Below are 27,600 nucleotides of genomic sequence, written 5' to 3' on the forward strand. Positions count from 1 at the left end.
GCGTGGGGGGCGTGGCCGGAGCGCCGGAGCTGTGCCCGGGCCGCGGGCGTTTTCTGAAGCGCCTGAGGATGTGAGCGGCGGCGCCGCCCGCGGCGGGCGAACGATGCTGGGCCTCCTGGGCGCCGCGGCTCTCGTGCTGGTCACCGGGGCGCCGTGGCTGCTGCCGGAAGCCGCAGGTGAGAGAAGGAGCGGACCGGCACGGCGGCGGGGCCCGGGGACACTAGCGCTCCGGGTGCCCGTGCGACCGTCGGGGCGCCGGCTCCGCTCGCTGCCGCTGCTGGAGGCGCTGCTCCCCCCGGGGAAACAGCCCGGGAGGCTTCGGGGTGCTGACACCCAGGGCGGCTCTGCCCCCCCCCGGGTCCTGCCATCCCGGCTCCACCTGCCCCCCCCCCGGTCCTGCCATCCCGGCTCCACCTGCCCCCCGGGTCCTGCCATCCCGGCTCCACCTGCCCCCCCCCCCGGTCCTGCCATCCCGGCTCCACCTGCCCCCCCCCCGGGTCCTGCCATCCCGGCTCCACCTGCCCCCCCCCTCCCGGCTCCACCTGCCCCCCCCCCTCGGTCCTGCCATCCCGGCTCCACCTGCCCCCCGGTCCTGCCATCCCGGCTCCACCTGCCTCCCGGGTCCTGCCATCCCGGCTCCACCTGCCCCCCCCCCCGGGTCCTGCCATCCCGGCTCCACCTGCCCCCCCCCGGGTCCTGCCATCCCGGCTCCACCTGCCCCCCCCCCGGGTCCTGCCATCCCGGCTCCACCTGCCCCCCCCCCCGGGTCCTGCCATCCCGGCTCCACCTGCCCCCCCCCCGGGTCCTGCCATCCCGGCTCCACCTGCCCCCCCCCCCGGGTCCTGCCATCCCGGCTCCACCTGCCCCCCCCCCCGGGTCCTGCCATCCCGGCTCCACCTGCCCCCCCCCCGGGTCCTGCCATCCCGGCTCCACCTGCCCCCCCCCTCCCGGCTCCACCTGCCCCCCCCCCTCGGTCCTGCCATCCCGGCTCCACCTGCCCCCCGGGTCCTGCCATCCCGGCTCCACCTGCCCCCCCCCCCGGGTCCTGCCATCCCGGCTCCACCTGCCCCCCGGTCCTGCCATCCCGGCTCCACCTGCCCCCCCCCCCGGGTCCTGCCATCCCGGTTCCACCTGCCCCCCGGGTCCTGCCATCCCGGTTCCACCTGCCCCCCGGGTCCTGCCATCCCGGCTCCACCTGCCCCCCCCCCCCCCGGGTCCTGCCATCCCGGCTCCACCTGCCCCCCGGGTCCTGCAGTCTTGACCCCCATTTTTCTCAGGGTCCTAAGATTCAAGACATGATCTACCACCCTTCCCCCTCCCCCCAGGATCCTGCGATCATAACCTCCATCTGCCCCCCCCCACGGGGTCCTGTGACCTTTTTTTTTTTCAATTATTATTATTGATTTAATAATAATCAACAAGATTGTAGGATAATGGGAAGGTACAATCCCATGCAGTTCCGTATCCCATCCCCTCCCCTGATAGCTTTCCTATTCTTTTTTTTTATTATTATTTTTTGATACTTATTTCCTTTTGTTGCCCTTGTTGTTTTATTGTTGTTATCAATGTCATCGTTGTTGTATAGGACAGAGAGAAATGGAGAGAGGAGGGGAAGACAGAGAGGGGGAGAGAAAGACAGACACCTGCAGACCTGCTTCACCGCCTGTGAAGGCGACTGCCCGACTGCCCGGCAGGTGGGGAGCCGGAGGCTCGAACCGGGATCCTTAAGCCGGTCCTTGTGCTTTGCACCAAGTGCGCTTAACCTGCTGCGCTACCTCCCGACTCCCAGCTTTCCTATTCTTTATCCCTCTGGGAGCAGGGACCCAGGGTCATTGTGGGAGCAGAAGGTGGAAGGTCTGGCTTCTGTAGTTGCTTCCCCGCTGAACATGGGCGTTGGAAGGTGGATCCACACTCCCAGCCTGCCTCTCTCTCCCTAGTGGGGTGGGGCTCCGGGGAAGCGGGGCTCCATCTGCCACAAGTTCAGGAAAGTAAAGAGGAGGAAAGCCCCAGCTGGGCGCCACTCGCTAGCCTAGCGGGCTGCCTTGGCGATGCTGCCGGGAGGCATGGCGGGGGGTGACAGCCCCTCTTTGGGGGGTGACTGGTTCTGCGGGACTCGCCCCAAGTTATACAGAGCCTCTCCACCCCAGCTGGAATCCGGAGGGGCGGCGGGCTCTGCGGGATCTAGCGGTGTGGACGGCTCAGACTCTGCCCCCATCGTAGCAGACTGTGCAGGGACGTGCGATCCTGGTGGGCTCACTGAGGGTGGTGTCTCCTGCTCAGGAAATGTTTGCTGCTTGTTGTGCCGCCAAAGGAATTTCCCCAGATATGTCCACATGAAAGTCACACTCAAAGTGTGTGTAGATTGCCGCCGCCTGAGCTAGCTGTGTAGACAAAACAGCCCAGCAGCGTGTGGGCTCAGCAGTGCCGCTCCGGGGCCCACGGCTATGGAGTGGTGCAACTGGGGAGCAAGCCCAGCACTGCGGTTGTGGGTGAGTGGGGCCCGCAGATCCTGGGGCTCTGGCCTCGGGGCCCTGGACGTTACCCAGGTTGGGGTGAAGGCAGACAGTTCAGGTCGTGCCCTCCTGTCTGTCGGGGGACTGGGAAGTGGTCACCTCGTTAGCCGGTCAGCTTTGCCCTCAGAGGCAGCAATGCCCAGGACCAGATGAAGCGGTAGGGCTGCGGAGACAGCACAGTGGTTCTGCAGAAGACTCTGATTTCATGCCAGAGGCCCCAGAGGCCCCAGGTTCAGACCCCAGCACTGTCCTAAACCAGAGCTGAGCAGGGCTCTGGCCTTTCTGCCTGTCTGTCTCCCTCACTAAAATAACTAAACAGAAGGAAATAAGTAAATGAAACAGTGATCTTCCCTTGAGATAGTAATGTTGCTGTCTTCTTTCAAAGTCATGGAAATGGGCCGATTTTTCAAACCTGCTGAATGTAATTCTGGAACCCTCGCCTAACCCTAAGCAAACTATCAAAAAATGGGGGGGGGGAATATCTGTGTGGATGTGTTGGAGTGCTTCTAAAGAGATTTATGGATCTCTTCCTTTTAAAGAAAAGTCTGGCGTCTGCATGATTTTTGCATAGGAGATCAAAAACCAGGGCGGTAGCGCAGCGGGTTAAGCGCTCGTGGCGTAAAAGCACAAGGACCGGCATAAGGATGCCAGTTTGAGCCCCCGTATCCTCACCTGCAGGGGAGTCGCTTCACAGGCGAAGGTGAAGCAGGTCTGCAGGTGTCTTTCTCTCCCCTTCTCTAACTCCCCTCCTCTATCAATTTCTTTCTGTCCTATCCAACAACAGTAATAACAACAATAATAACTACAAAAAAAAAAAAGGACAACAAAAGGGAAAATAAATAAATAAATTTTTTTTAAAAAGATCAAAAACTGCAATGCCTTTTCCCACAACCGAATATTAACATGACAGAGAACCAGAGCACCACTGTGGCACATTCGATGTCAGGCCCACACACACACCCCCAAGCTCTAAGCCCAGCTTTCTCGCCACTGTGCCGCCTCCTGGGCCGCCGTGTCTGGATTCATGTTTGGGTTTTATTAGCATGGCTGTGAAGCATTACAAGCGATCAATTGTATAAGTAGAATTATTGAACTTTTTAGTTTCATGTGCTAAAAGTAAGAAAGAGTAAACTATCGATCAAAGAATATTGCCGCAGACGGGTGGTGGCGCGGCTGGTTGTGTGCTCATGTGACCAGGTGAAAAGGCCCCAGGCTCAAGCCCCCGGGGAAGCCTGGTGAGCCGCGACTGCAGGTGTCTCTCCCCTTCTGCTCTGTCTCCCCCTTCTGTCTCAGTCTGTCCCTTCCTCGAGGCCTGCTGGCGCTCACGTGGAGCGGCTCCAACCGGAAGGGAAGCCACTGCTTCTCCGTCACAAGTTCTAGGGGCTCTGTGATGCTGTAAGAAGGCCAGGAGGGATCCTCGTAGGGACCTCTAGTTTATTCAGGATAAAACACAAGGCTGTATAGCAAACAGAACAAAGGACATTTTCCACATATGTCAGAAATGACTGGTTTCTTAAAGGTCAGCTTGCCCCTATGGTGGGGAGGGGTAGGAATGACAAGAACTGATGTGATACCAGAAGGTCAGAACGATTAGTCTCCATGATGCGGGCATGTTAATTATCCAAAGGTGTTAAGAAAAGCATAGTGGCTAAACCAGTAGAATGAGATGAAACAGAGAGAGGCAAGGCTTGATGGAAATCATAGATATCAAAGGCAAGGAAATAGATGTGGGGGTCTCACTGCCAAGTCACCGGCAGGGGTGTATGATAGAGTGTGTTCTGCTATCTGATCAAAAAGTGAACTTACAGTGAACGTGTGAACTTTGAAGGACTATCGTGAACTTTGAAGCAGGCGGCCATTTGGTCTGCTGGCAGGAGAATGAACTAAGTGTGAGAGGCTTGTAGGCATTCTGTGGGCTTGAGAGATTAACAAGGGGAAACTGAGTCTGGGAGGCTTTCCCTCTTAACTCATCCCTATATGGGAGAGGCTAACAAGTGGGGTGTCTTTCCAGACCTCCATCCGAGGATGGGAGAGCTCCCCTAAGCTCTACCAAGCTTCCACATAGTCCCACAGAGGCCCAGCTTTCTTGAATTAGAATATTCTGGACAGGATTTTGCAAAGGCCGTCGGCCGTCTTGCTGAGCCCTGCGAGCTCAGCCGCTGCCCTTTGTCCACCTGTTGTGCTGGGCTGTGATGTGCCGACGGACGGGGCAGGGGTGAGGTTCAGGGCTGCAGGAGAAGAGGCAGGGTTCCGGGTCCAAGATAGATGGGGAAGTGTGGAGATGGAGGCTCAGTGGACGCGGCATTTCAAATAAGCCTTGTGGCTGGAGAGACGGCGTAATGGCTGTACAGAAGACTCGTGTGCGGCTCTCTCTATCCTGCCATATCTCTCTGTCTTATAAAATAAAAATATAGTTAAAAACTGAAGAGCAGGACAGGGGAGACTGTCGATTTTTAAAATAAAATGAATAGGAGCCAGGTGGTGGCACACCTGGTCGAGCTCACATATTACAGTGCACAAGGACTCGAGTTCAAGCCTCATGCATGATGAAACAGGGCTGCAGGTGTCTGTCTGTCTGTCTATCTCTCTGTCTCCCCCTTTCTCTCAATTTCTGGCTATCTGTGTCCAGTAAATAAATAAAGATACATTTAAATAAATGAAATTAATCTTGGCACCACCAACAGCCAGAGCTGAGCGGTTGTCTGGTCAGAATAAGTCAGCCTGTTCAACAACCATCATGTAAATATTGAGAAAAATAAGCAGAAGCCTTCAGACTCGCGTGTTGAGCAGCCAGGGCCTTCCCAGGCTCCGTCAGGATTTGACGGGCAAGGTAAACACTTGTGCCACCGTCTCAGATGTGTGGTGCACGTGTTTCCTGTGAGTTACTGGCAACTTTGAAATCACATCAGCTCAGTTCTCTATCACAAGCTATGAAGCCTGGACGCTCCTCGGGCCATCGCCTGAAACCAGCCTGAGGCTGTCAGCTGTGAACGCTGTGTCCTTCCTGTCACTGTCGCTTCAAAGGCCAGAGAAGATTCCGGTTTTAATTGATTTAAATCATGTTGGTCTATAATAATACAGGATCTTAGCACCACCATAGTTCCTGTCCAGAGAGACCCCCCCACCTCCAACTGCCCCTTCCTGACCCCTCCAATAACAACCAGGGATTGTCAAAGAGTCTGAGTCGGTTTGACTACTGGCAGTTCTATTTACAGTAGCATTTCTTTGAGTGATTTCTGTCCCACACATGAGCAGAATTGCTGGTAGCTGTCTTTCAGTTCCTTACTCAGTTTCTTGCACTCATCATCACCTCTGTCCCATCCGTTTTGCCTGGAAGGACATAAAGTTATCTTATTGTTTGTTTTAAATTTTTTATTTATAAAAAGAAAATATTGACTAAACCACAGGATAAGAGGGGTACAACTTCACACAGTTCCCACCACCAGAACTCCATATCCCATCCCCTCCCCTGATAGCTTTCCTATTCTTTAACCCTCTGGGAGTATGGACCCAGGGTCATTGTGGGATGCAGACGGTGGAAGGTCTGGCTTCTGTAATCGCTTCCCCGTTGAACATGGGCGTTGACTGGTGGATTCATACTCCCAGCCTGTCTCTCTCTCTCTTTCCCTAGTGGGGAAGGACTCTGGGGAAGCAGAGCTCCAGGACACATTGGTGGGGTTGTCTGTCGAGGGAAGTCTGGTCGGCATCATGCTGGCATCTGGAAACTGGTAGTTGAAATTAGAGCTAACATACAAAGCCAAACAAATTGTTGAACAATCATGGATCTAAAGGCTGGAATAGTGCAGATGAAGAGTTGGGGGGGTCCTCCATTTTGTAGATAGCTAGTAGGCATATTTTAATTTTATTCCAAAGGGCCTGTGGCTATATTAGTGTTGGTTTTTTTTGTTTGTTTGTTTCTGTTTTTTGGTTTTTTGCCTGAGCGTGAAATCTGATATGCAGGTGGATCCTAACTAAATTATTGTCTGGGGAGGTGATATCATGGCTGGCAGAAGGACCAGAAAGCTGGGTCAGGGAAGAGAGTAGCTCCCTAATATGGGAAAGGGGTATAAATATTGTTGACTGCAAACCCCATCAATTTGATGTGATCTAGGGCCCATATTCAGCTTAGGAGCCTGTGTGACCTCTGCATCCCTGTAGACCTGAGCTCACATTCTGTGGTCATGAGTAGCAACATTCCATGCTGCCCCAGTATCGACCCATCTTCCTCAGGTGTAGCGTTGTGGTCCGGTGTCGGGCTGCACCGCGGAGAAGAGAGGGGAAGTCTGGAGCAAGGGGGGTGCACAAATCTTTATTATAGCATGGCCGTCCCCACTACCTGACCACAGGGCGAGAGAAGGGAGAGAGATCTGCGAGAGGGGGAGCCGAGAGCCCAGAGAGGGGGGGGGGTGAGGGGGCTTTTTATTGGGCGACAACCAGGGGTGACCAGGATTGGTTGAAGGGGGCACTGCTAGGATTTCGCCGGGCGTGGTAAAACCTGGGGGCGGAGACTGCATCAGAATAACTCCTCAGCAACATAGCATAGAGTCTGTTGTCCAGCCTCCCTTCAGAGGATGGAATATTCTCTACCGTTGTTGATCCAAGTTGAGGGCAATGTCCTATGGGGGCCCACAAAGGGGTCTGTTGTGTTGTTTCTGATAGGAATGACTGATAACAATGGAGAGAGGGATTTATTCAAGGTCTATGCCCATCATGTCTGTTTGGGAATCTCAGGACTCCCCGAATAGAGCCCCAGAAAGTTATCATTTTTCATGAGTGAGTAGTATACCACTCAGTCCCTATTCTTTGTCAAGTTGACTGTCATTGGTTATTAAGGTTGATTCCGTACTTGGGGTATATTGTGAATAGTGCTGCTAGGGAGGGACATGAGTGCAGATATCTTTTTGAATTATTTTTCTGTGTCCTTGGATAAATGTGTAGGAGTGGTATTGTGGGGGTTGGGGAGGTGTTTGTTTTTCCATTAAAGGAATATCCAAAGCAAGAGTTTTCTTTCTTGTTAAGAAAGAGACCAGAGGGAGTCGGGCGGTAGCACAGCGGTTAAGCGCACGTGGTGCAAAGCGCAAGGACTGGTTAGGATCCCGGTTCAAGCCCCCGGCTCCCCACCTGCAGGGAAGTTGCTTCACAGGCGGTGAAGCAGGTCTGCAGGTGTCTCTTTGTCTGTCTTCCTCTCTATCTCCCCCTTCTTTCTCAATTTCTCTCTGTCTCTATCCAATAACAAATAAATTAAAAAAAAGAAAAAGAAAGAAAGAGACCAGAGAACTGTTTAGCTCTGACATATGTGATACCAGGGATCAAAAGGAAATTTCTTTTTCTTTTTTTTTTTTTTTTAAATAGAGACAGTTTTTCAGATTGGAACAAGTAAGGGAAAGAAGGCTAAGCAAATTGTCTCTCAGACTTCATGACAACTATGGGGGTTTTTTGTCTGTTTTTTGCGGGTCGGGGGAACCACAACTTTGGGGGAGAGTGCAGTATGAAACTACCCCTGGAAGCTTACATAATCTTGTCAACCATTATTGAATCACTGAGAAACACAGCAGTGAAGACAATGCTTGCTTTTCTTCTTTTCCACCTTTATGGAGATACAGTTCTCTTGGGCTGGAGGTAGATTGAATCATGGCTATTCCTGAGATTCCAGTGTCCCAGGTTCAGTCCCCAGCACCACCATAAACCAGAGCTGAGCAGTGCTCTGGTAAGTAATAATAATAATTCTCATGCAGTGCTTACTTCCTAGAGGTTTAAAAACTCACCCCATTCCCTGTCTCTGATTCTGAGCTATTAGAAATTTAGCAGCCCTGTTGTGCTGAGAGCAGTCAGTAGCTATCTGAAACTGCTTTTTATCTCTGATGATTCATAATATGCCTTATAGCTGGGAACTTTGTACAACACTGCAATCAATATTTTAGCTTCTTTTACAAATAGATTTTAAAATGTATTTGGGAGTCAGTTGCGCAGTGGGTTAAGCGCACGTGGCGCAAAGCACAAGGACCGGCGTAAGGATCCCGGTTCCAGCCCCCGGCTCCCCACCTGCAGGGGAGTCGCTTCACAGGCGGTGAAGCAGGTCTGCAGGTGTCTGTCTTTTTCTCCCCTTCTCCGTCTTCCCCTCCTCTCTCCGTTTCTCTCTGTCCTATCCAACAACGACAAAATCAATAACAACAGCAATAAAAAAAAGGGCAACAATAGGGAATGAATAAATAAATATAAAAAATGTATTTAAGCCTGGTAAATTTGAATGTGTTCATTCTTCAGTTGACAATGTAAAGAGACCATGTTTCATACCTACAGCACACGTGTAACTGCCTTCTTGTTGACTTCATAGGCGGAAAGACTCTGAAACCTCCTCAAAACGTCGAGGTCATCATGATCGATGACAGCTTCACTCTCAAGTGGAACTGGAGTGAACACTCTACCACAGATGTGTTTTTTTCAGCAGCTTACAAGACGTACGTGGCTCCAACTTGATCATATTCCAGAATTTTCTAATTGGATTTTTCTAGTTTTCACACTATGATTCCCCCCACCATTTTAAATTAGATTTTAGGCCTACTTATATATAACTGCATCTCCACAAGAAAAAAGTCTTAGTCAGTCGAAGTGGCGAAATAGCTCACTCTGATAGTGACCGTGTAAAAGAAAGCTTCAGCGCTCTGAGGTCTCTCCCATTCTCCCTCTGCCTCTCTGTACCTGTGGAAAAAGAAAGAAATAAACAATCGGTTCTGAACCAGAACATAGCTTGAGGATATGAGCTACTCCCCAAAAAAGTTATTTTTATCTCTAGAGGTGGTTTTAAATGAATTTTTTTTAATGGCCTATTGTTAACTTCTGTCAAGTCTTCATTCATAGCTTTAATGTTAGTTAGCTATGTGGTTTTAAGGATAGTTTAAGAGAATAGAAGTACAATAAAGAGAAGAAGAGGCCAGGCAGAACACAACACATGGTACCGTGTGGAAAGGCCTGTGTCCAAGGGCCTGGCCCCTGCTTGCAGGGTGAAAACCATGAGTAGTGGAGCAGTGCTGTAGCTGTCTCTCTTTACCGCCATCAAAAGAAAAGTGGGGGAAAAATCACCATGGAACGTGGGCTCTAAGATGGTCCTGGTAGCAAAGAAAAGAGACAGAGAAGCCGGGGAGAGTGACAGAGTCCATGGGGTCTGGGTTCGAACCCATGTTGAGTGGCAAAGCAGTGCATTATCCCAGGGAGCTGTTTTCCCAGCCCTCAAATTGACTGATTTGTTTTCTGTCTCTCCTCTTCACTTCAGCCTCTCCTCTCCCTCTCAGAAAGCCTTCCTATTTCAGGCACTCCACACAGAGACTTCGCATCTGTAAAGAGTCTAACATCACAACTATTTTTTTACATTTTATTTGTTTGTTTATTTTTGAGTAGAGACAGAAGTTGGTAGAGAGGGAGACACCCGCAGGACTGTTTCACAACCGTGAAGCTTCCCCCCTGCAGATGGGGACAAGGGGCTTGAACCAGGGTCCGTGTACATGGTAACGTGTTCGCTTAACCCGCTGCGGCACTCCATGCCCCCCCCAACTATTTTTAAGAAAGTCAACACTGTGTCTGATTCTACCTTAAGGGTTGCTGTCTTTCTCTCTCTGGTTTTAAAGATGACATCCGAATGCGGCCAGTCACAAAATTACAGAGCTGTATTAAGAAAAAATGGGCCCTCACAACAATCCCATTTTATAAATGATAATATGTATGCACAGACAATAATGGAATTTCATCCACTAAAATCTTTTTTAATTTTTTTTATTATCTTTATTTATTGGATAGAGAATGATGCTGAGGAATTATTCTGATGCAGTCTCCGCCCCCAGGTTTTACCACGCCCTGCGAAATCCTAGCAGTGCCCCTTTCAACCAATCCTGTCCCCACATGTCACCTCTGATTGTTGCCCAATAAAAGCTCTCCCACTTCCCCCCCCCTGGGCTCTCTCTCTCTCTCTCTCTCTCTCTCTCTCTCTCTCGGTGCTCTCCCTCTCTCTCTTGCTCCTTGCCCGGTGGTGAGGTAGTGGGGATGGCCATTTTCGGCTGACTCCACGTGGCCTGGGCCACCCCCTCCTGATCCAATAATAAAGATTTATGTACCCCACTTGCTCCGGACCTTCTCTCTTCTCAGCAGCGCTGCCCGACAGAGAAAATCAGAGAGAGAGAGAGAGAGAGAGAGATACCTGCAGCCTGCTTCACCACTCATGAAGCTTTCCCCCTGCAGGTGGGGCCCAAGGGCTCGAACCCAGGTCCTTGTGCATTGTAACGCGTGTGCTTAACCAGGTGCGCCACCACCTGCCCCACGCCCACCCCCTCCCCGTTCTCTGAAAGCTTCATAGAACGCACACACTCAAGTCGTATAGCTGCTGAAGTGGACTTGGTCACGCTGGTGGGCTCTGGTGTGGACCCTGGCCATTCACTTGCTGTCTCCTTTGGCAGCGCTGAGATGGGTGACTGGGAAGAGCTGCCCGGCTGCCAGCACGTTACTAGCACCACATGCGACTTTTCTTCACTTGAGACAAACGTCTACAGTGAAATCCAGCTGCGCATAAGAACAGAGGAAGGGAGCAGCACTTCTCCATGGCATGAACTCGACGCGTTTACACCAGCTAAAATCGGTAAGAGAGTTGCCTGATGAACAGCTTTCTTTTTTTTTTTTAATTATCTTTATTTATTTATTTATTGGATAGAGACAGCCAGAAATGGAGAGGGAGAAAGAGACAGAGAGACACCTGCAGCCCTGCTTCACTACTTGCGAAGCTTTCCTCTCCCTGCAGGTGGGGACCAGGGGTTTGAACCTGGGTGCGCCACCACTCCCCCCACAACGTTCTTTATTAAATACAAACTGAAGAGCCCACTTCCCAAGACATTTCATTTACATAACATATAACCCACCCACCTTAACAAAGAGCCAAGATTCCCCCCACCCCCATGTCTCCTTCCTGACCCAGCCGGCTTGCTGCTTTCCCTGACGGTGGTTTTCAAGGTCCGAAAGGTCAAAACTGTTTGCATAGCAACTCAAAGATTGAGTCTCCTTCCCAGCTATCCTTCTCTCAAGTGTACAGTGGCATTTTGCAAAGGATGTGTGATGCGGTGACTCACAGAAACCCCCCCTAGGTGTGAGGTGGCGCCGCCTCTACTAAGCTGGACAGGAAAGAGACTTGAACAGAACATGAAACCCCACCGCTCGTCTCGCTAAGTTTCACTGTTTATATGTTTGTAAAGATTCAGTTATTGTTTTTTTATTTTTATATTTTTTGTATTATTTTTATTTATTTATTGGATAGAGATAGCCAGAAATGGAGAGGGAAGGGAGGTGATAAAGAGGAGAGAGAGAGTCACTTGGCAGCCCTATTTCACCACTCACAAAGCTTTCCTCCTGCAGGTGGGGAGCGGGCTCAAACCTGGGTCCCTGAGCATTGTAACATATGCGCTCAACCAGGTGCGCCACCACCCGGCCCCTTGCAGTTATTTTTTAAAAGAGTATGTATTACCATATAATAGCTTTAGTATTTTTTAATTTAATTAATGTATTTATAGAATGGAAACACAGATAAGACCATAGGATGAGGGCTACAATGCCCACCACCAGAGCTCCGTATAGTAGTTTTCGTAAATTAAGAAGTGTTTCCGTTTTTATCAGCTTTATATGCTAAATATCAAAAGACGGAAGGCCAGATAGCCAAAAGCTCTCTGAAAGCCTCACTTTCTCTAGGACTGTCACAGGATCCTGGCACCAAAAAGTTTAAGAGGCACGGCTCTGTGCCAGAAGTCACAGGAGAGCTTGCCTGTGTCCCCACCTTTTCTCCCAGCCGCTCTCCAGCCCTCTGCACCGCTAGCTGCAGTGCTTATCACCGCAGGAAGACCACTTTGGTCAAGGTTGGCAGCAGCCTGTGCTGTGCCAGGCAGACTCCTGGACAGGCTTGTGGCTGGCTGTCAGCGTGGCGCCTATGTTATACCCCTTGCACTCTTCTTGGAATGCTCCCAGGCAGGCCGCTGCTCCCTCCTTGCTGCCAGCACATCCAGCCGCCCTGGCTTGCCTTGCCCTGTACCCCAGGCTCACTCTCAGATGCCGTAGAGCCCTGCACCCCGCGCTCTGCAGTCATGCGGTAGCTTTTAGCACCCCCTATCTGCGCTTGACGCTCCAAATAGCTTCACCCAGTTCCTCTGACTTTGGACTTGTATCTATCACCAGCTCTGTGCAGTGTCTCTACTTCAATACCTAAGCATCAACTTGGTTAAAGCAGCCAGATAAAAAAATAAAACTATAGAGTCCCCCCCACCCCAAACCCTGCCCTTTTTGAAGATCTCTCCCCTCTCAACGATAGCGCCTTTTTAGTTGCTCAGCTCAAGAGCTGCGGAGTCCTCTGAGGTCTCTTCATTGTTTCTTTCCTACTTGCTGAAGGCCGAGTACCCGAGACCTGCCATGGAGGGGTGGGAATCTTGTCTCACTTCCGCCCCTGCGGCCAGCCTTCCCCATGCCACCTCCATTTGTCATTTGAACTTGGACAGCTGCAAGTTTCTGGCCACCCTGCCCCCTTCATTACTGACCAGGGTGATCTTTGCAGCGTGGCACTTCTCCAGCTATGTCTTCCCAGACTCCTGTTTATTTATTACCAGAGCACTGCTCAATTCTGGCTGCTGGTGGTGCCGGGCATTGGACCTGAGGCTTTGGAGCCTCTCTGCGTAACCATTATACTATCTACTCCCACCCCCAGACTCTTTTTTTTAAAAAAATTTTTTTATATTTATTTATTTTCCCTTTTGTTGCCCTTGTTGTTGTTATTGATGTCGTCATTGTTGGAGAGGACAGAGAGAAATGGAGAGAGGAGGGGAAGACAGAGGGGGAGAGAAAGACAGACACCTGCAGACCTGCTTCACCGCCTGTAAAGCGACTCCCCTGCAGGTAGGGAGCTGGGGGCTCGAACCAGGATCTTTACACCGGTCCTTGCGCTGTGCGCCACATGTGCTTAATCCGCTGCACTACAGCCCGACTGCCCCACCCCCAGACTGTTAACTACAGAGTCCTCCCTCTCTTATCTGTTCTTGTCTACAGCCGTTCAGCCATCCGTGTCTGTCTCATTGCCTCTGGAAATAATACACTCTTCTCTTGGGCTGTGTACGTAATGTTCTCTCATCTTTGAACACTTTTTCCAAAATCAGCACTAGTGTCTCAGAAGGTTCTTCTCTGACTAGCTTCTTTTAAACAGTCCATCTCCTTAGGTCACTTTATTCTCATCTCATAGTACACATGACGTCAGCATTTTTCTCATTTGGGGAGTTATTGCCATACCTCCCACAAAAGTGTAGGTTCCATAAGTAACTTTCTCTGCTTCACTAAACTAAACCCATGCCTAAGTGCTCAGAATCAGTTGTTGAATTAATGTTTGGCATTGGGTTGACAAAATTAAGTAGCGAATTTTCTTTAAATTTTTTATTTAGAAAATGGATACACCGATAAGACTATAGCATAAGAGGGGTATATTCCACACAGTTCCCACCACCAGAACTCCGTCTCCCATCCCCTCCCCTGATAGCTTTCCTATTCTTTATCCCTCTGGGAGTATGGACCCAGGGTCACTATGGGATGCAGAAGGTGGAAGGTCTGGCTTCTGTAACTTGCTTCTCTGCTGAACACGTTTTTGCTTTTCCAGCTCAGATCGGCCCTCCTGGTGTACATTTAGAAGCTGAAGATAAGGCGATTGTCATTATGCTTTCTCCTCCTGGAACAGAAGAGAGTATGTGGGCTTTGGAGCATTCGTCTTTTAGATATAACATAATCGTGTGGGAAAACTCTTCAGGTCTGGAAGTAAGCACTGGTTTTCCCTTTGACATGAGAGGAAAGTAATGCAGACCAATGATAACATTTCATTTTGTACATTTTCGGTTAACAGATTTCTGTTTTTCTCTTCCAGGAGAGTATTACAACTGCTTATCCGAATTATAATGTTTACAACCTCTCACCAGATACTACGTACTGTTTAAAAGTTAGAGCAGAACTACCTTTGCTGAAAAAAATTGGCTTTTACAGCCCAGTGTTTTGTATAAACACCACAGGTAAGGAGAACATTTTTCTTTGGGTTTCTTTTGGATTCAGTAGTTATATGCAGCTTAGCAATCTCTTCATTTGGACATTCCTCCCACAGTTGCTGAAGTTTACGTGATGAAATCGTAGGTCGTAAAACTAAAGTGTGGTGACATTTATGTGAGAAACATGTCCTTTGAAAGTCTGCTCTAATAATTAGTAATGGGAACTAAACGTTCAAATGTTTTCTCATGACAGGAGACTGTTAAAAAGCCACAAAAGGGGAGTCGGGTGGTAGCGCAGCAGGTTAAGCACACGTGGCAGAAAGCATAAGGATCGGCTTAAGGATCCCGGTTCAAGCCCCCGACTCCCCACCTGCAGGGGAGTCGCTTCACAGGCGGTGAAGCAGGTCTGCAGGTGTCTGTCTTTCTCTCCCCCTCCCTGTCTTCCCCTCCTCTCTCTCCCATTTCTCTCTGTCCTATCCAACAACGATGACATCAGTAACTACAACAACAACAATAATATCTACAACAACAATAAAAACAATAAGGGTAACAAAAAGAAAATAAATAAATAAGCCTCAAAGGGGCAATATTTGTGTGAAGAACTGTCTTGTAAGAAGTACACCTTTTCAAATGAAGTCTCAGAGTGGGATGTGCGCTCACAGAGCTCGTCAGTGGGGTCTTTCCAGCAAGGAAAGTCGAAGACAGGGACTTGGGACTTCGCTTACTGTTTTAATTTTAGATGGAATGTGTCTTGTTTTTAAAATCAAACAACAGAGGAGGATTTGATGTAGAGTTTGTCTCTCCTGCCTCTTTGTCCATTGACCAGAAGTGGGCACTGCTAACAGTTGGTGACTGTCTGTCTGTCTGTCTGTCTTCCTTTCCTTCTCCTCCCTTTCTTTTCTCCCTTCTTTAGGACTTAGGTAGGCATATGCATAGGCAGGCAGCTGTTTCAATTTTCTGTTTTCTAAATTTAACAAAATAATAACAAGCTCTTTTTAAATCTATTTTACCACTTGTTTTAACTGGTTCTGTGCAGTATCTCTGCCATCTGGTGCATATAGGCCAGTCGCATTCTTTTAAGTAACCACATAACACTATGGTGTCTTCACATGCACCACAACTTTCCTAGCTATTGCTGTATAATGGTGAAATATACGCCCTGTCTCTTCCTGCCCATGTCGCTAAGAATTCTTAACAATATTTTGTGTCACTAAGTAAAATTGTGTGTACGTGTATTCTTTGTTTTCCAGTTGAAAATAAGCTGCCTCCACCAAGCAATATACACATTCATCCTCGAGATGGGTTCTTCGCTCTCCAGTGGGACTACCCGTATGACAAGGTGGCCTTTCAAGCCCAGTGGCTCTAGTAAGTTCTGTTCTGTAAACTTCCAGTTTACTGAGCTTAGTGTGTTCCTTCTCCCGCTAGTTCAGCCACCCACAGCCCCTCACACAGACCAAGAGTTGGCTTTAATGGCATCGGAAGACACTGCATTCTGGTTCCCTCTCTGCCAGTAACTGGATAGCATTGAGGGAGTCACTTAACCTCTTGCAGTCTCAGTTTCCCCCTTTGCTATAAAATTTATATATTTTATTAATATTAGCCCTCTTACCATTTTGTTTGTATGTTTCTGTCATCATCACTGGGCGTTCACTGCTCCAGACCAGCTTTTTCAGATAGAAAAGCAGAGGTGGGAAGAGAGGGGTAAGAGACCACAGCACTGACACTTGCTCCAGTCACGGTGGGACTCGTGCTTGAACCTGAGTCGCATGTGTGGTGACTCTCCTTTTTGAAAAGGTGTGATGCTAGCTGCTTGCATGACTTTCTCAGTCGGAAGTACTTTTGACACAAGACCCTAGACTCTTCTTCAGAACTCGTTTCTCCCATGAGTCCTTGAAATGACCTCACGCCAGCCACGTTGACTCATTCCAGTAAACCTTCCCGTCATCTGTGTTATTTTACTGGTTGTGGAGAACTTTTAGTCCGTACTTTGGTGGGAAATTAAGAAAGTTGTAGAGAACTGTGTTCTGTTGCCCATAGTCATCACAAGTGGAAGTGAATTGTCCATAGTTTATATTGTATATGAAGCTGTAGGGGTAGATAACAAGAGGAGGCGAGAAACATTAAGTAGAACAGGAAGTAGAGTGTAGAGGGATGTACTGGAGAAGGAAAAAAAATGCTGGAATCACAGAGTAGAGGGAAAATGTAGGCGAGGCAAGAAAGACAAAACTAGAAAGAGACAAAAAATGAGGGAAGCCGCTACTATTGTAATTGATTTCTCTTTGTCCCTAAACATTCCTTTTGAACCAAGAGCAGTTCACATAGTGCAGACCCATTTGTGTGCTTACCACCACAGGCTAGAGAGGTTTCTGTTGACTGGGCTCTGAGTTTCTCGTTTTCTTTCTTTCTTTCATTCTTTCCTCTTTTACAATTTTTTGTACTTTTTGTTAGTGATTTAAAATTATAAACAGGTGTAATCCCACACCTTTCCCACCACCAGAGCTCTGTGTCCCCATTCCCTCTACTGGAAGCTGCAGTACTTCTCCCAAGGTCACAGACATGTGTTGACTATTATTTCTGTAACTATCTGTCTATATTTATATTATCTTCCTTTCTAAGTCACACCTACTACTTCTGAGTGTCCTTCCTTTTTTTTTGTTTTTGTTTTTTTTTTTGTTTGTTTCTTCAAGTCCTGATGGATTTGGTGTTTAAAGCCCTGTGGTCCTCCTCTTTCTCTAAGATTTCTCCTCCTCTCTGGGAATATGGACCAAAATTCTTTTTGGGGTGCAAAAGGTGCCAGGTCTGGGTTCTTTAGTTGCTTCTCCACTGGACATGGACATTGGCAAGTGGATCCATCCCCCCAGCCTATTTCTATCATTCCCTTAGTTCACATATGAGGGGGAGCTTCGTGAGTGGTGAAGCAGGGCTACAGGTATCTCTCTGTCTTTCCATCTCTGTCTCCCCCTTCCCTCCCAGTTCTGTCTCTATTCAATAAACATAGAAATAAAATATTTTTAAAAAGAAAAACAGAAAAGGACTTTTAAAAAAATACTATCTTGACAACATTTGGACAAGAATTCAGTCATGCTTAACTAGGCCCTCTGTTCAGGCTGAAACCAAGTGTCAACCAGGACCCAAGTCTCAGACTAGGCACCTTTCAGCTCCTCCCCTGAGCTTGTGTGGCTGTTGGCAGAATTCATTTCTTGAGCTCTAAAACTTGGGGGCAGGGGAGTACTACTTCGTGAAGGCCACCAGGACAGAGAGTCTCTGACCTGTACGCTCTCCTTTATCTAGTGTCTCTCACTTAGTAGACGCTAAGTCAGCTCATTGAGGACCTAAATCCGCCCTGTGAACTACCTTTGCCATGTAATAGAGTGAAGGGACAGGCGGCCTGCTCTACTCACAGGGAAGGAGTTAAACAGGGCCAGAGTCTCAGGGGCCATCTTGGAATTTCGCCTCTCCCAGAAGCAAAGACCTGCTTTAAGAACAGTGTGGCATTTGGCCATGCAAGAGCAATGAGGGAGAAGGCCAAATAAGTAGGATGAGATCAGATTAGACTGAATCTTGTTATACCCAGAGTCACTGAAGTACTGTTTGGAACTTTGTGTTGGGAGGTGAGTCACAGCAGGTCTGTATTTACGTAAGGTGAAGATGCCCATAGTCAGGGTGACAAGGGACCCATGTGGCATTAAAGACAAGAGAGTCTGTCAGCCAGCTTTTGTATGCCAGGCTTGAACTGAGAGGCTGTAAGCTGCTCTTTCCTGAGCAACTTAACCCCCGCAGGCTCTACTAGCCACCCCTGAACTTGCCGTTGTAACACTGGTGTCACAGCACTTACCCATCGACGTGGCAGTCCGTGTTTAGCAGCTGCCTTACATGTAATGAGTCCTGGTTTCCATGACATAAACGCACCCACCACGGGTGCTGTCATCTGCCAGCACACATTGCCTCTTAGCACAGAGACACAGAGTCGCACGTCCACACGTCACCCTCTCATCCGTCCGCTGTATGATGACACAGCCTGCACACAGAGAGTCCACTGTGAGATAATCAGGGCAAAGGGAGCAGGCGTTATCTCCTGCTTTCTGGGTTTTTAACGTGCATGTTGTGTGCACGAGTATTGAATGATAGCTGCGTGTAGCAGCTGGCTGGCAGCATTCCTGAATTAGAAACCGTCTTTGTGTGACAGTGTAGGGCAACAGCTCCCACACCCCTACCATATCAGAAGCCGGAGTGTGATGTTTACCTTTCTTCTGTGTGTACTGTGTGAGTGACTCTTGTGCTCTGTCGCCTACTGGCTAGAGATTAGGACTGTCATTGTCTGTAACCCTTGCTCCAGCAGGCTGCCTAGCCTATTCCAGATGCTCAGTCAATGGTTGTTTTCATCACTTTGTTGGGGGTTAGCGGTCTGCAGTGCAGCTTTGACAGATGGGCACAGTGGAGAGGAAGGCCTTTGCTTGGTTGCAATACAGCTCAATAAGTACTTACCAAATCAATGTCTTTGGCATAAACCTTTTTTTGTCTTAATAGTGCCTTTTTAAAAATAAATCCTGAGAGTTATGAAGATAAGTGGAAACCAATTCCTGGCTGTGCAAATGTCCAAACTACCCAGTGTGCCTTTCATCAGAATGATTTCCCAAAAGGAATCTACTTCATCCGTGTACAAGCATCGAAAGGAAACCACACATCTTTCTGGTCTGAAGAGAAGAGATTTGCCACTGAGAAACAAAGTAAGCCGATGGTGTTCATTTCATTTCATTCTTACTCTTTTTTTTTACCAGAGCCCTGCTGAGCTCTGGAATATTATGGCTGTGCTGGGGATTGAGCCTGGGACCTCGGAGCCTCAGGCATGAAAGTCTTTTGTGGAATCATGATGCTGTCTGCCCCACGATGGTGTTATCTTGACCGTGAGCCTCTTGGCAGATTGAGGTGCTTGTTCTCATGTAACGTGAACTGTTCACATTTTCTTTGCAGCTGTCATTCCTCCCCCCATCATTAGTGCGAAGTCCATCAACGCTAATTCACTGCATGTCTCTATCGGCACTTCCAAAGATTCTGGAAATGGCTCTGTGGACTCGTACTACTCACTGGTCTATGAAGTTGTCTTTTGGGAAAACTCTTCACATTCAGAGGTAAAAGGACCTCATAGTTTAATTTTATAGCTTTCAGGTTAATAACTAATTTGAGTAAATACAGCTTGAAGTTAAGACTTTATAGGGAGACTAACTTTGAAACTATCTGATGAATACAGGGATATGTAAGCCGGGTGGTGGTGGGGGGTCACACAGCTCCATGTTTGTCATTACTGGAGTTGCTGGTTCACCCCCCTCTGGACCCATTTGTTTCTGAAACGCAGATGCCTACACCCATTCCTACTAGTCAGACGAGGTGGGGTTTGGGTCAGGACTTAGAATGAGCATTTTCAACTTGACTCCAAGGAATTTATCTAAACCAGGGTTTCTCAACCCTGTTGACATTTAGATTGGCGTGTGTGTGTGTGTGTGTGTGTATGTGTGTGTGTGTGTGTGTCAGACACAACACCAGGGAATTAAGTCGGTCATATGCGTGTGCAGATGCTGAGCTGTCTACTAGCCCAATTGGCATTCTGTGTTTCAGTCTGTATTTTTATAGAGGCAGCTTGAGCAAACAGCAAAGCCCCACTCCACCATCCTTGGAGTTCCCTTGGTACTATCCATGTGGTGCCAGGGACTAAGCCCAGATCCTCCCCACTGTAAAGTGTACACTTTACCCAGTAAGCTGTCTCCCCACCCCAGGATTGGCTGGTTCTCAGTTGTGGGAGCAGTCTTGTGCACTACAGTGTGCTTAGCCAACGTCTCTGGCCAGTAGGTGCCAGTCATGTGTCCTGTCAGTGGTGGCAACTAAAAATAACCTCCAGAAGGTGTCAAATCTCCCAGAGAGAAAAGTCAGCTGAGAGGAGGCAAAATGACTCCAAGGATCTTAGTGATCACAGTAGTCTGTGGCCCTTCTGCAGGGAAAGCTCCCAAACCCTGTTCCTGGGGATTTAACTTCACTTTGGAGGTAGGATTAGAAAAAATAATCTAAAAGATTCCTTAGGGGAGTGGCAAGGGAAGGGAAAAAAAATTGAGAAGTGTTGGTTTAGAAACTAAAATTCAAAAACCACTGGCCAAACTAATCACATCAGATAGTCCAGATGATCCCCTTGTGGAGTGGCAAATCCTGTCCCTTCACTCCTTTCCAAGATCTCAGGAATGGCGGCTTGGCGGCTTTCATCTAAATCTGTGAATACTTAGTGGCCACATTGAGAATCATGGTTTAGTCTCCTAACGTCTCTAATCTGGGAACAACTGAATTCGTGTCTCAGGTGACCAAAGTATGAAACCTTAGACAAGGTACTTCACCTCTCTTAGACCTTGCCTCCTCTTCAGAACAACCAGACATTTTAGAAAATGTTCATATTATTCTATTTCCTTTTTTTTTTTTTTTTTTAACCAGAGCACTGCTCAGCTCTGGTTTATAGTGGTACAGGGGATTAAACCTGGGACTTTGGAGACTCAAGCATGAAGCTCTTTTTTTTTTTTTGCATAACCATTAAGCTATCTCTCCCACCCACGTTTATATGATTTACAGTGAAAACATCTAGCACATTCCATTGAAATAGGAATCAGTAACTTTTAGTTACACCCCATCCTGTGTTGAACAAGGCATCAGGAATCACAGTTATAAGCAGTCTCTACTTACGGAAAACGTCGTATGCATCAGGAGCGGTGCCAAGTGTCTGTCTCATCCTTCTAAACCATCCTGCCATAGGATGGTCTGTTCAGTTAGGGTTTGGCAGCCGCTCAGGACAAAGCATCCAGTACTGTGTCCCCAAAGCTGGCTTAGACAGTGACGCATGAGTGGGCACAAGAGAACAGTGGCCTCAAGTGTGTGTGTGTGTGTGTGTGTGTGTGTGTGTGTGTGTGTGTGTGTGTGTGTGTTGAGGTGGGGGGGCCTCTTCTTGGCATCTGTCCAGGAGAAACCCACATGACTTCTGGTGCCAGGAAAATGAGATTTGTGAATCGACTCTTAAGACTTGCCCCCTACCCCCAGCCAATTTGTACACCCAGGAGGGAGAAAGAAGAAAAGAAAAAAGCTTTGAGCACCGTGTCTTTTGTTGCCCAGCACCGCACAGCCCCGTTGGAATTGTTTCACAGTGTTCTGACTCTCAGCACTGCTGTGGCAGTGAGGGAGCTACAGACAGCAGGAATCATTCTCCTGACCCGACTGTAGGAGCCAGAGAAATTAAATGCCTTTTCTGAGCCCAGTGGGCAGGCAGTCAGCAGTTAGAATTCCTCTCCTGAGTCACTCTGCCACTAGTCAGAGGTAAAACAATAGCAATTAGACCAAGTCAGGTAGATGAGTCTGAGTCGTTATAGGAGGATCCCAGATGCTTTGGGCAGCGCCATTTTAAACTTCCCACTTAGGTCATGTGTTCTCCAAAATGACAGTGAAATTTCTGAGCCATAAGCCATGCAGTGTGTAGATTGAATGCTTAGAGCTTTCAGAAAATAGCTATCTCCTCTCTAATTTCATGAAGTGACTAGATTTCACTGATTGCTTTTTTTTTCTTCTTCTTTCTTTTATAGAGAAAACGTCTAGAGAAGACTGATTTCACTATCCCTGACTTGAAAGCATTGATGGTGTATTGCGTCAAAGCCAGGGCCCTCTTGAAAGATGACAAGCAGAACAGAAGCAGCACCTTCAGCAACACTGTGTGTGAGGAAATACAGCCAGGTCAGAAGCTCTCCATCGTGTCTGTCTCATCACGTAACTAGACTTGATAAAAAAGAATTCACTTTGGGAGTCGGGTGGTGACACAGCGGGTTAAGCGCACGTGGCACGAAGCACAAGGACCGGGGCGGAAGGATCCCGGTTCCAGCCCCCGGCTCCCCACCTGCAGGGGAGTTGCTTCACAAGCGGTGAAGCAGGTCTGCAGGTGTCTGTCTTTCTCTCCCCCTCTCTGTCTTCCCCTCCTCTCTCCATTTCTCCCTGTCCTATCCAACAACAACAACAACAATAATCACAGCAATGTTAAACAAGGGCAACAAAAGGGAAAATAAATATAAAAAAAAAATTTTAATAAAAATTCATGTCTCTGGATTGCAAGAGAGTTCTCACAGATTTCCTTGAAATACCCTTTTTTTTTTTTTTTTTTACCAGACAACTACTCAGCTCTGGCTTATGGTGGTTTGGGAGATTGAAGCTGGGACTCTGGAGCCTCAGGAATGCTAGTCTCTTTGCATAACCATTATGCCATCTACTCCCTGCTCTGTCTTTTACTAAAACTGCCCTTGCTCATTTTACAGCATCTGTAACAGTCGTGTGGAAATCAGTTCAGCTGTGAAGGTTTTCTGTGGGACTCGTTTGCTTTCATTTTGTATATTACCATTTCCTACGTGGACGTCATCTGGCTCAGCACAGAGTGTGTCTGAATCGTGCTGGTCGCGTGTTGTAGAGAAAGTCCAGTCAAACCCTTTGTTGGAGTTCTGTGTCCCTTCTTCACCTCTTAGACCAGTGTCTTAATGTACATGCCATATCCGTTACAGCTGTTGCTTGCTTGGTGATACCGAGAAATATCTAACTAGTGAGTCGGGCGGTAGTGCGGCGGGTTAAGCACAGGTGGCACAAGGCGCAAGGACGGACGTAAGGATCCCGGTTCGAGCCCCCGGCTCCTCACCTGCAGGGGAGTCGCTTCACAGGTGGTGAAGCAGGTCTGCAGGTGTCTGTCTTTCTCTGCCCTCTCTCTGTCTCCCCTCCTCTCTCGATTTCTCACTGTCCTGTCCAACAACGACGACAACAACAATAACTACAACATAAAACAACAAGGACAAAAAAAGGGAATAAATAAAATAAAAAAGAAATATCTAACTATACACAGATCAGCTACTGTGGAACTTATTTTACCAAAGGTGCGATTTGATGACTTCTTTTTTTTAAAATATTTTATTTATTTATTTATTTTCCTTTTTTGTTGTCCTTGTTTTTATCATTGTTGTGGTTATTATTATTGTTGTTACAGATGATGTTGTTACCAGATAGGACAGAGAGAAATGGAGAGGAGGGGAAGACAGAGGGGGAGAGAAAGACAGACACCTGCAGACCTGCTTCACTGCCTATGAAGCGACTCCCCTGCAGGTGGGGAGCTGGGGGCTCAAACCGGGATCCTTGAGCCTGTCCTTGAGTTTCACACCATGTGTGCTTAACCCACTGCGCTACAGTCTGACCCCCAATTTGATGACTTCTAAGACACCCTTTGACCTGGCTGTTCTTCCACATCTGCTGTCAGCACTGTTCACGTATTTGCCTAAACACATGATGATGCTTAATATCCTTGATTTGTTTCTAGGAAATGCTTCCAAGGTCTGGCTTAGTGTTGGAATTGGCACTGCATTATTTTCTATCATAGCCGTCTTTTGTATCATGAAATTCATATCGGAATGTATCAAGTACGTGTTCTGTCCATCAAATAAACTCCCTTCGACCATAGATGAGGTATGTCAATTTTTGTCAACAGCTGACTTTTTCTTTTTCTCTTTCTTTCCTTCCTCTCTCTCTCTCTCTCCCTTTCTTCTTTTTCACCACAGCACTGCTCAGCTCTGGCTTATGGTAACGCTGGGGATTAAGCCTGAGACCCCAGAGCCTCAAACATAAAAAGCCTTCTGCAGTACCATTATGCTGTCTTTCCAGCACTAGTGCATTTTTTTTTTTTAATGAATGGGAAGTATGTTTGAATTCTACAAAATAATATAGATTTTCTTGACATTACAACAACAAAAAAAATTATAACAGCCAGAAAGGGAGACCCTCGCTTCCCCACCTGGGCCCCTCCCCCATCACACACCAGGAGCCCAGTGCCCCTCCAACTGATCCCATCCCCTCCTTTCCCAGCGTGCTTTGCTTTGGTGCACCACCCCAGTCCAAGTTTGACCTGATGTCCTCCCTCACTGTCCTTTACTCTTGAGTCCCATCTCTAAGTGAGGTCACTCGCTATCGGTCTTTCTCTCTCTGGCTTGTCCCACTCAACTTGATGCTTTCAAGTTCTGACCAAGAGAAAAGAGCAAGAATGGAGACCTGGTCACACCTCCTGACCTCAGAACACACTGCAGAACCACTATAATCAACTTGGCTGCTCCTGGGGCCAAAACAGACTCCCTGAGCTTTTAAAGTCTTGTTTCTAGGGACAGGCAAGCTTGCTCACTTAGTAGAATGAAGGCACTGGCGGGTTTCTGTTCTGTGTTGTCTCTCCTCTCTCCCTCCCTCCCCCTCTCTGTTTTAAAAAGTAGGCCTGGAACAGTGAAATTGCAGATGTGTGAGGTACTGGTGTAGCACAAAAATCATAAATAAAATAGCATTTCTACTATCTATCATTGTTACTTAAAGTACTTAAAACTGCCTAGTTACAACAGCTAATTATTCCTAGTTGAACTGGGGAAATTAATTTATCACTGTCCTCCTTCAGAATATTTGTGAGTTAGATACTGAATTTTTAAATAAAATTGCCACAAATCAGTGCTTTTCCCTATCTTTCCATAATCCTATCAGCCCCTTATTTTATTTCTAGAGGCAGAGAGAAATGGAGGTGGCAGAAGGGATTGAGGGAGAAAGAGAGAGAGATGCAGAGGGACACTTGCAGCCAGCACGGCTTTAGCTCTCATAGAGCTTCCCCCCGCAAGTGGGCCTTGAAGTCAGGCCCTCACACGCGGTGAAGTGCAGACCACCAGGTCACCACCCACACGCCTGGAGTCTGCTGACAGTCACGCTCACAGGAAACTGAAGCTATCAGAACTACAAAAGTGCTGTTATCATTTTTAAAATGTGTTTCTTGTCCCTTTCTCCAAATCAGTATTTCCCTGAACAGCCGCTGTGTAATCTACTCCTTTCCCCTTCCGAGGAACAAATGGAGAGATGTTTCATCATTGAAAATATGAACAGTCTTACTACCGTGGTGGAAAGCGGTCACAGTGATGGAGATCACAAGAGGTACAGTTCCCAGACCAGTCAGGACTCCGGAAACTATTCTAACGAAGATGAAAATAATGAGAGCAAAACCAGTGAGTGAAGGGTTTCCACAGCAGCATCCAGTGGGACCGGCAATACATCGAAAACCTCCAGGAGCTTTGTGGAAGTCCCACTGGGAGCCCGAGCCCCTCGCTTCTCGCGGTGACAGGACATTGGCTCCTTGGAGAAGAAAAAGCGTCTTCCGGCCCCGGGTCCTGACAAGCACTAAACATCTTCAAATGGTGTCCCAGTAATCGGGGGAAATGCTGCCGCCTCTTCCGCATGTGTCGCGTGTGTCGTGGCGCCTGTGTTTGAGCGGCGTCCAGAAGATGCCGCCCTTGTCTCAAGGCCGTCAAGGCCGTCTGGAGCACTGTTGGCCAACGAGAATGTGCTCCTCAGCTGGTCACGGTGTCATCCCTTTATTCTTCAGCCCCAATGCTGCCAGTAGTTATTTTTCAGGAGATATTTACAACATTTGGCTTTCCCTTTTGACACTAAAATAGACCCTTGGGAAATTTCTGTAGAAAAAAAACACTGTCACTTGACTGAAAAGTAGGTAGAAATTACTTTTCAGTGCCCTGGAAAATAGCCTCAAACAGCAGAAAACATCAGCCTTAAAAATGGGCAGGGGAGGGGTCGTTGGTAGTGCGGCGGGTTAAGAGCTCATGCCACGAAGCGCAGGGACCTGCGAAAGGATCCCAGTTCGAGCCCCCGGCACCCCACCTGCAGGGGAGTTGCTTCATGAGCGGTGAAGCAGATCTGCAGGTGTCTATCTTTCTCTTCCCTTCCTCTCTCTACTTCTCTCTGTCCTATCCAACAATAATAACGAGGGCAACAAAAATAAGGGAAAATAGCCTCCAGGAGCAGTAGATTTGTGGTGGCGCAGGCACTGAGCCCCAACGATAACCCTGGAGGCTTAAAAAAAATGGTGGAGTCAGGCAGTAGTGCAGCGGGTTAAGCGCACATGGCGCAGAGTGCAAGGGCTGGCATAAGGATGCTGGTTCGAGGCCCTGGCTCCCCGTGTGCAGGCGGTCACTTCGCAAGCAGTGAAGCAGGTCTGAAGGTGTCTTTCTCTCCTCCTCTCTGTCTTCCCCTCCTCTCTCCATTTCTCTCTGTCCTATCCAACAACAGCAGCAGCTATGATAACAATAACAACTACAACATGCACAGCAACAAGGGCAACAAAATGGGAAAAAGTAGCCTCCAGGAGCAGTGGATCCATAGTGCAGGCACCGAGCCCCAGCAATAACCCTGGAGGCAAGAAAAAAATGGCCAGGGGACTTTACCTGTTTACCCTAGTACCTCCAGCATCATGCTTAAAGCCCTTCTCGCGGCCTGGGATTAAAACCAGATTGTCTCTCATTGTCCATCAAGACGTTCTGACTCAACATTGGAGCGGTAGTAGTCACTGAAATCACAGGGGAATAGGAAACTATTTAGAGAAGTTAGGATCACTTTTCAGGGTGGGTGTTACTAGAAGTTGGTCTTAGGACCTAGAACTGCTGCTGTCAGAATGGACTCTTAACAGGTAGACTAATCCCGTAGGAGAGGAGACAGTATCATGTTCTGCAAAAACATGTCAATGCCTGAGGCTCTGAGGTCCCAGGTTCTTTCCCCAGCACCACCTTGAGCCAGAAGTGAGTAGTGCTCTTGTAATATATATATATATATATTAAGATCTTTAAAAAGTAATGATAATCCAGCAGGAAAGAAGCCTTAAAGTGGCTTTAGTGATTATTAACATAGTGTATGCATCCATTTATAGTACTGCCATAATAATTTAGAGGGATGATGATAATTTGCTTTCTAGGCCAGTTTTCTCAACATCTAAAAGTATGCACGTGGCCCTTTTACACAGCCTACATGTAGTAAAGAATATCTACTGTCAGGGTGAGAAAGAAGTCAAACTAGGAAGCAAAATCCAATTCCAATAAGTGCAGTGTTGTTCAAGTAAAAAAAAAAAAAAAAAAAGCGGCCAGGCGGTGGCACACCTGGTTAAGCACTCACAAGCCCCTGGCCCCCACCTGCAGGGCTAA

The 27,600-nt window shown here is 48.0% G+C and overlaps 1 protein-coding gene across 1 annotated transcript; it reads left to right on the forward strand.

The window, feature by feature from the left end:
• Positions 1 to 25,828, forward strand: IFNAR1 (interferon alpha and beta receptor subunit 1). Its single transcript, XM_007519710.3, has 11 exons — positions 1 to 176; positions 8,848 to 8,971; positions 10,958 to 11,136; positions 14,173 to 14,327; positions 14,434 to 14,575; positions 15,799 to 15,913; positions 19,076 to 19,275; positions 19,520 to 19,677; positions 22,153 to 22,300; positions 23,913 to 24,058; positions 25,410 to 25,828. The coding sequence occupies exons 1-11, from the start codon at positions 104 to 106 to the stop codon at positions 25,623 to 25,625; spliced, it is 1,656 nt and encodes a 551-aa protein (XP_007519772.2). The 5' UTR covers positions 1 to 103; the 3' UTR covers positions 25,626 to 25,828.
• The last annotated feature ends 1,772 nt before the right edge of the window (positions 25,829 to 27,600 follow it).

The sequence above is a fragment of the Erinaceus europaeus genome, chromosome 9 (genome assembly GCF_950295315.1).
Source record: "Erinaceus europaeus chromosome 9, mEriEur2.1, whole genome shotgun sequence".
NCBI classification, from domain to species: Eukaryota; Metazoa; Chordata; class Mammalia; order Eulipotyphla; family Erinaceidae; genus Erinaceus; species Erinaceus europaeus.

Excerpts from the sequence above, each read along its gene's own strand:
- IFNAR1 (XM_007519710.3), top strand. The coding sequence starts at position 104 with ATGCTGGGCCTCCTGGGCGCCGCGGCTCTCGTGCTGGTCACCGGGGCG. Across the intron at positions 14,328-14,433 it reads AAAACTCTTCAGGTCTGGAA|GAGAGTATTACAACTGCTTA; the intron begins GTAAGCACTGGT and ends TTTCTCTTCCAG. Across the intron at positions 19,678-22,152 it reads AAAACTCTTCACATTCAGAG|AGAAAACGTCTAGAGAAGAC; the intron begins GTAAAAGGACCT and ends TTTCTTTTATAG.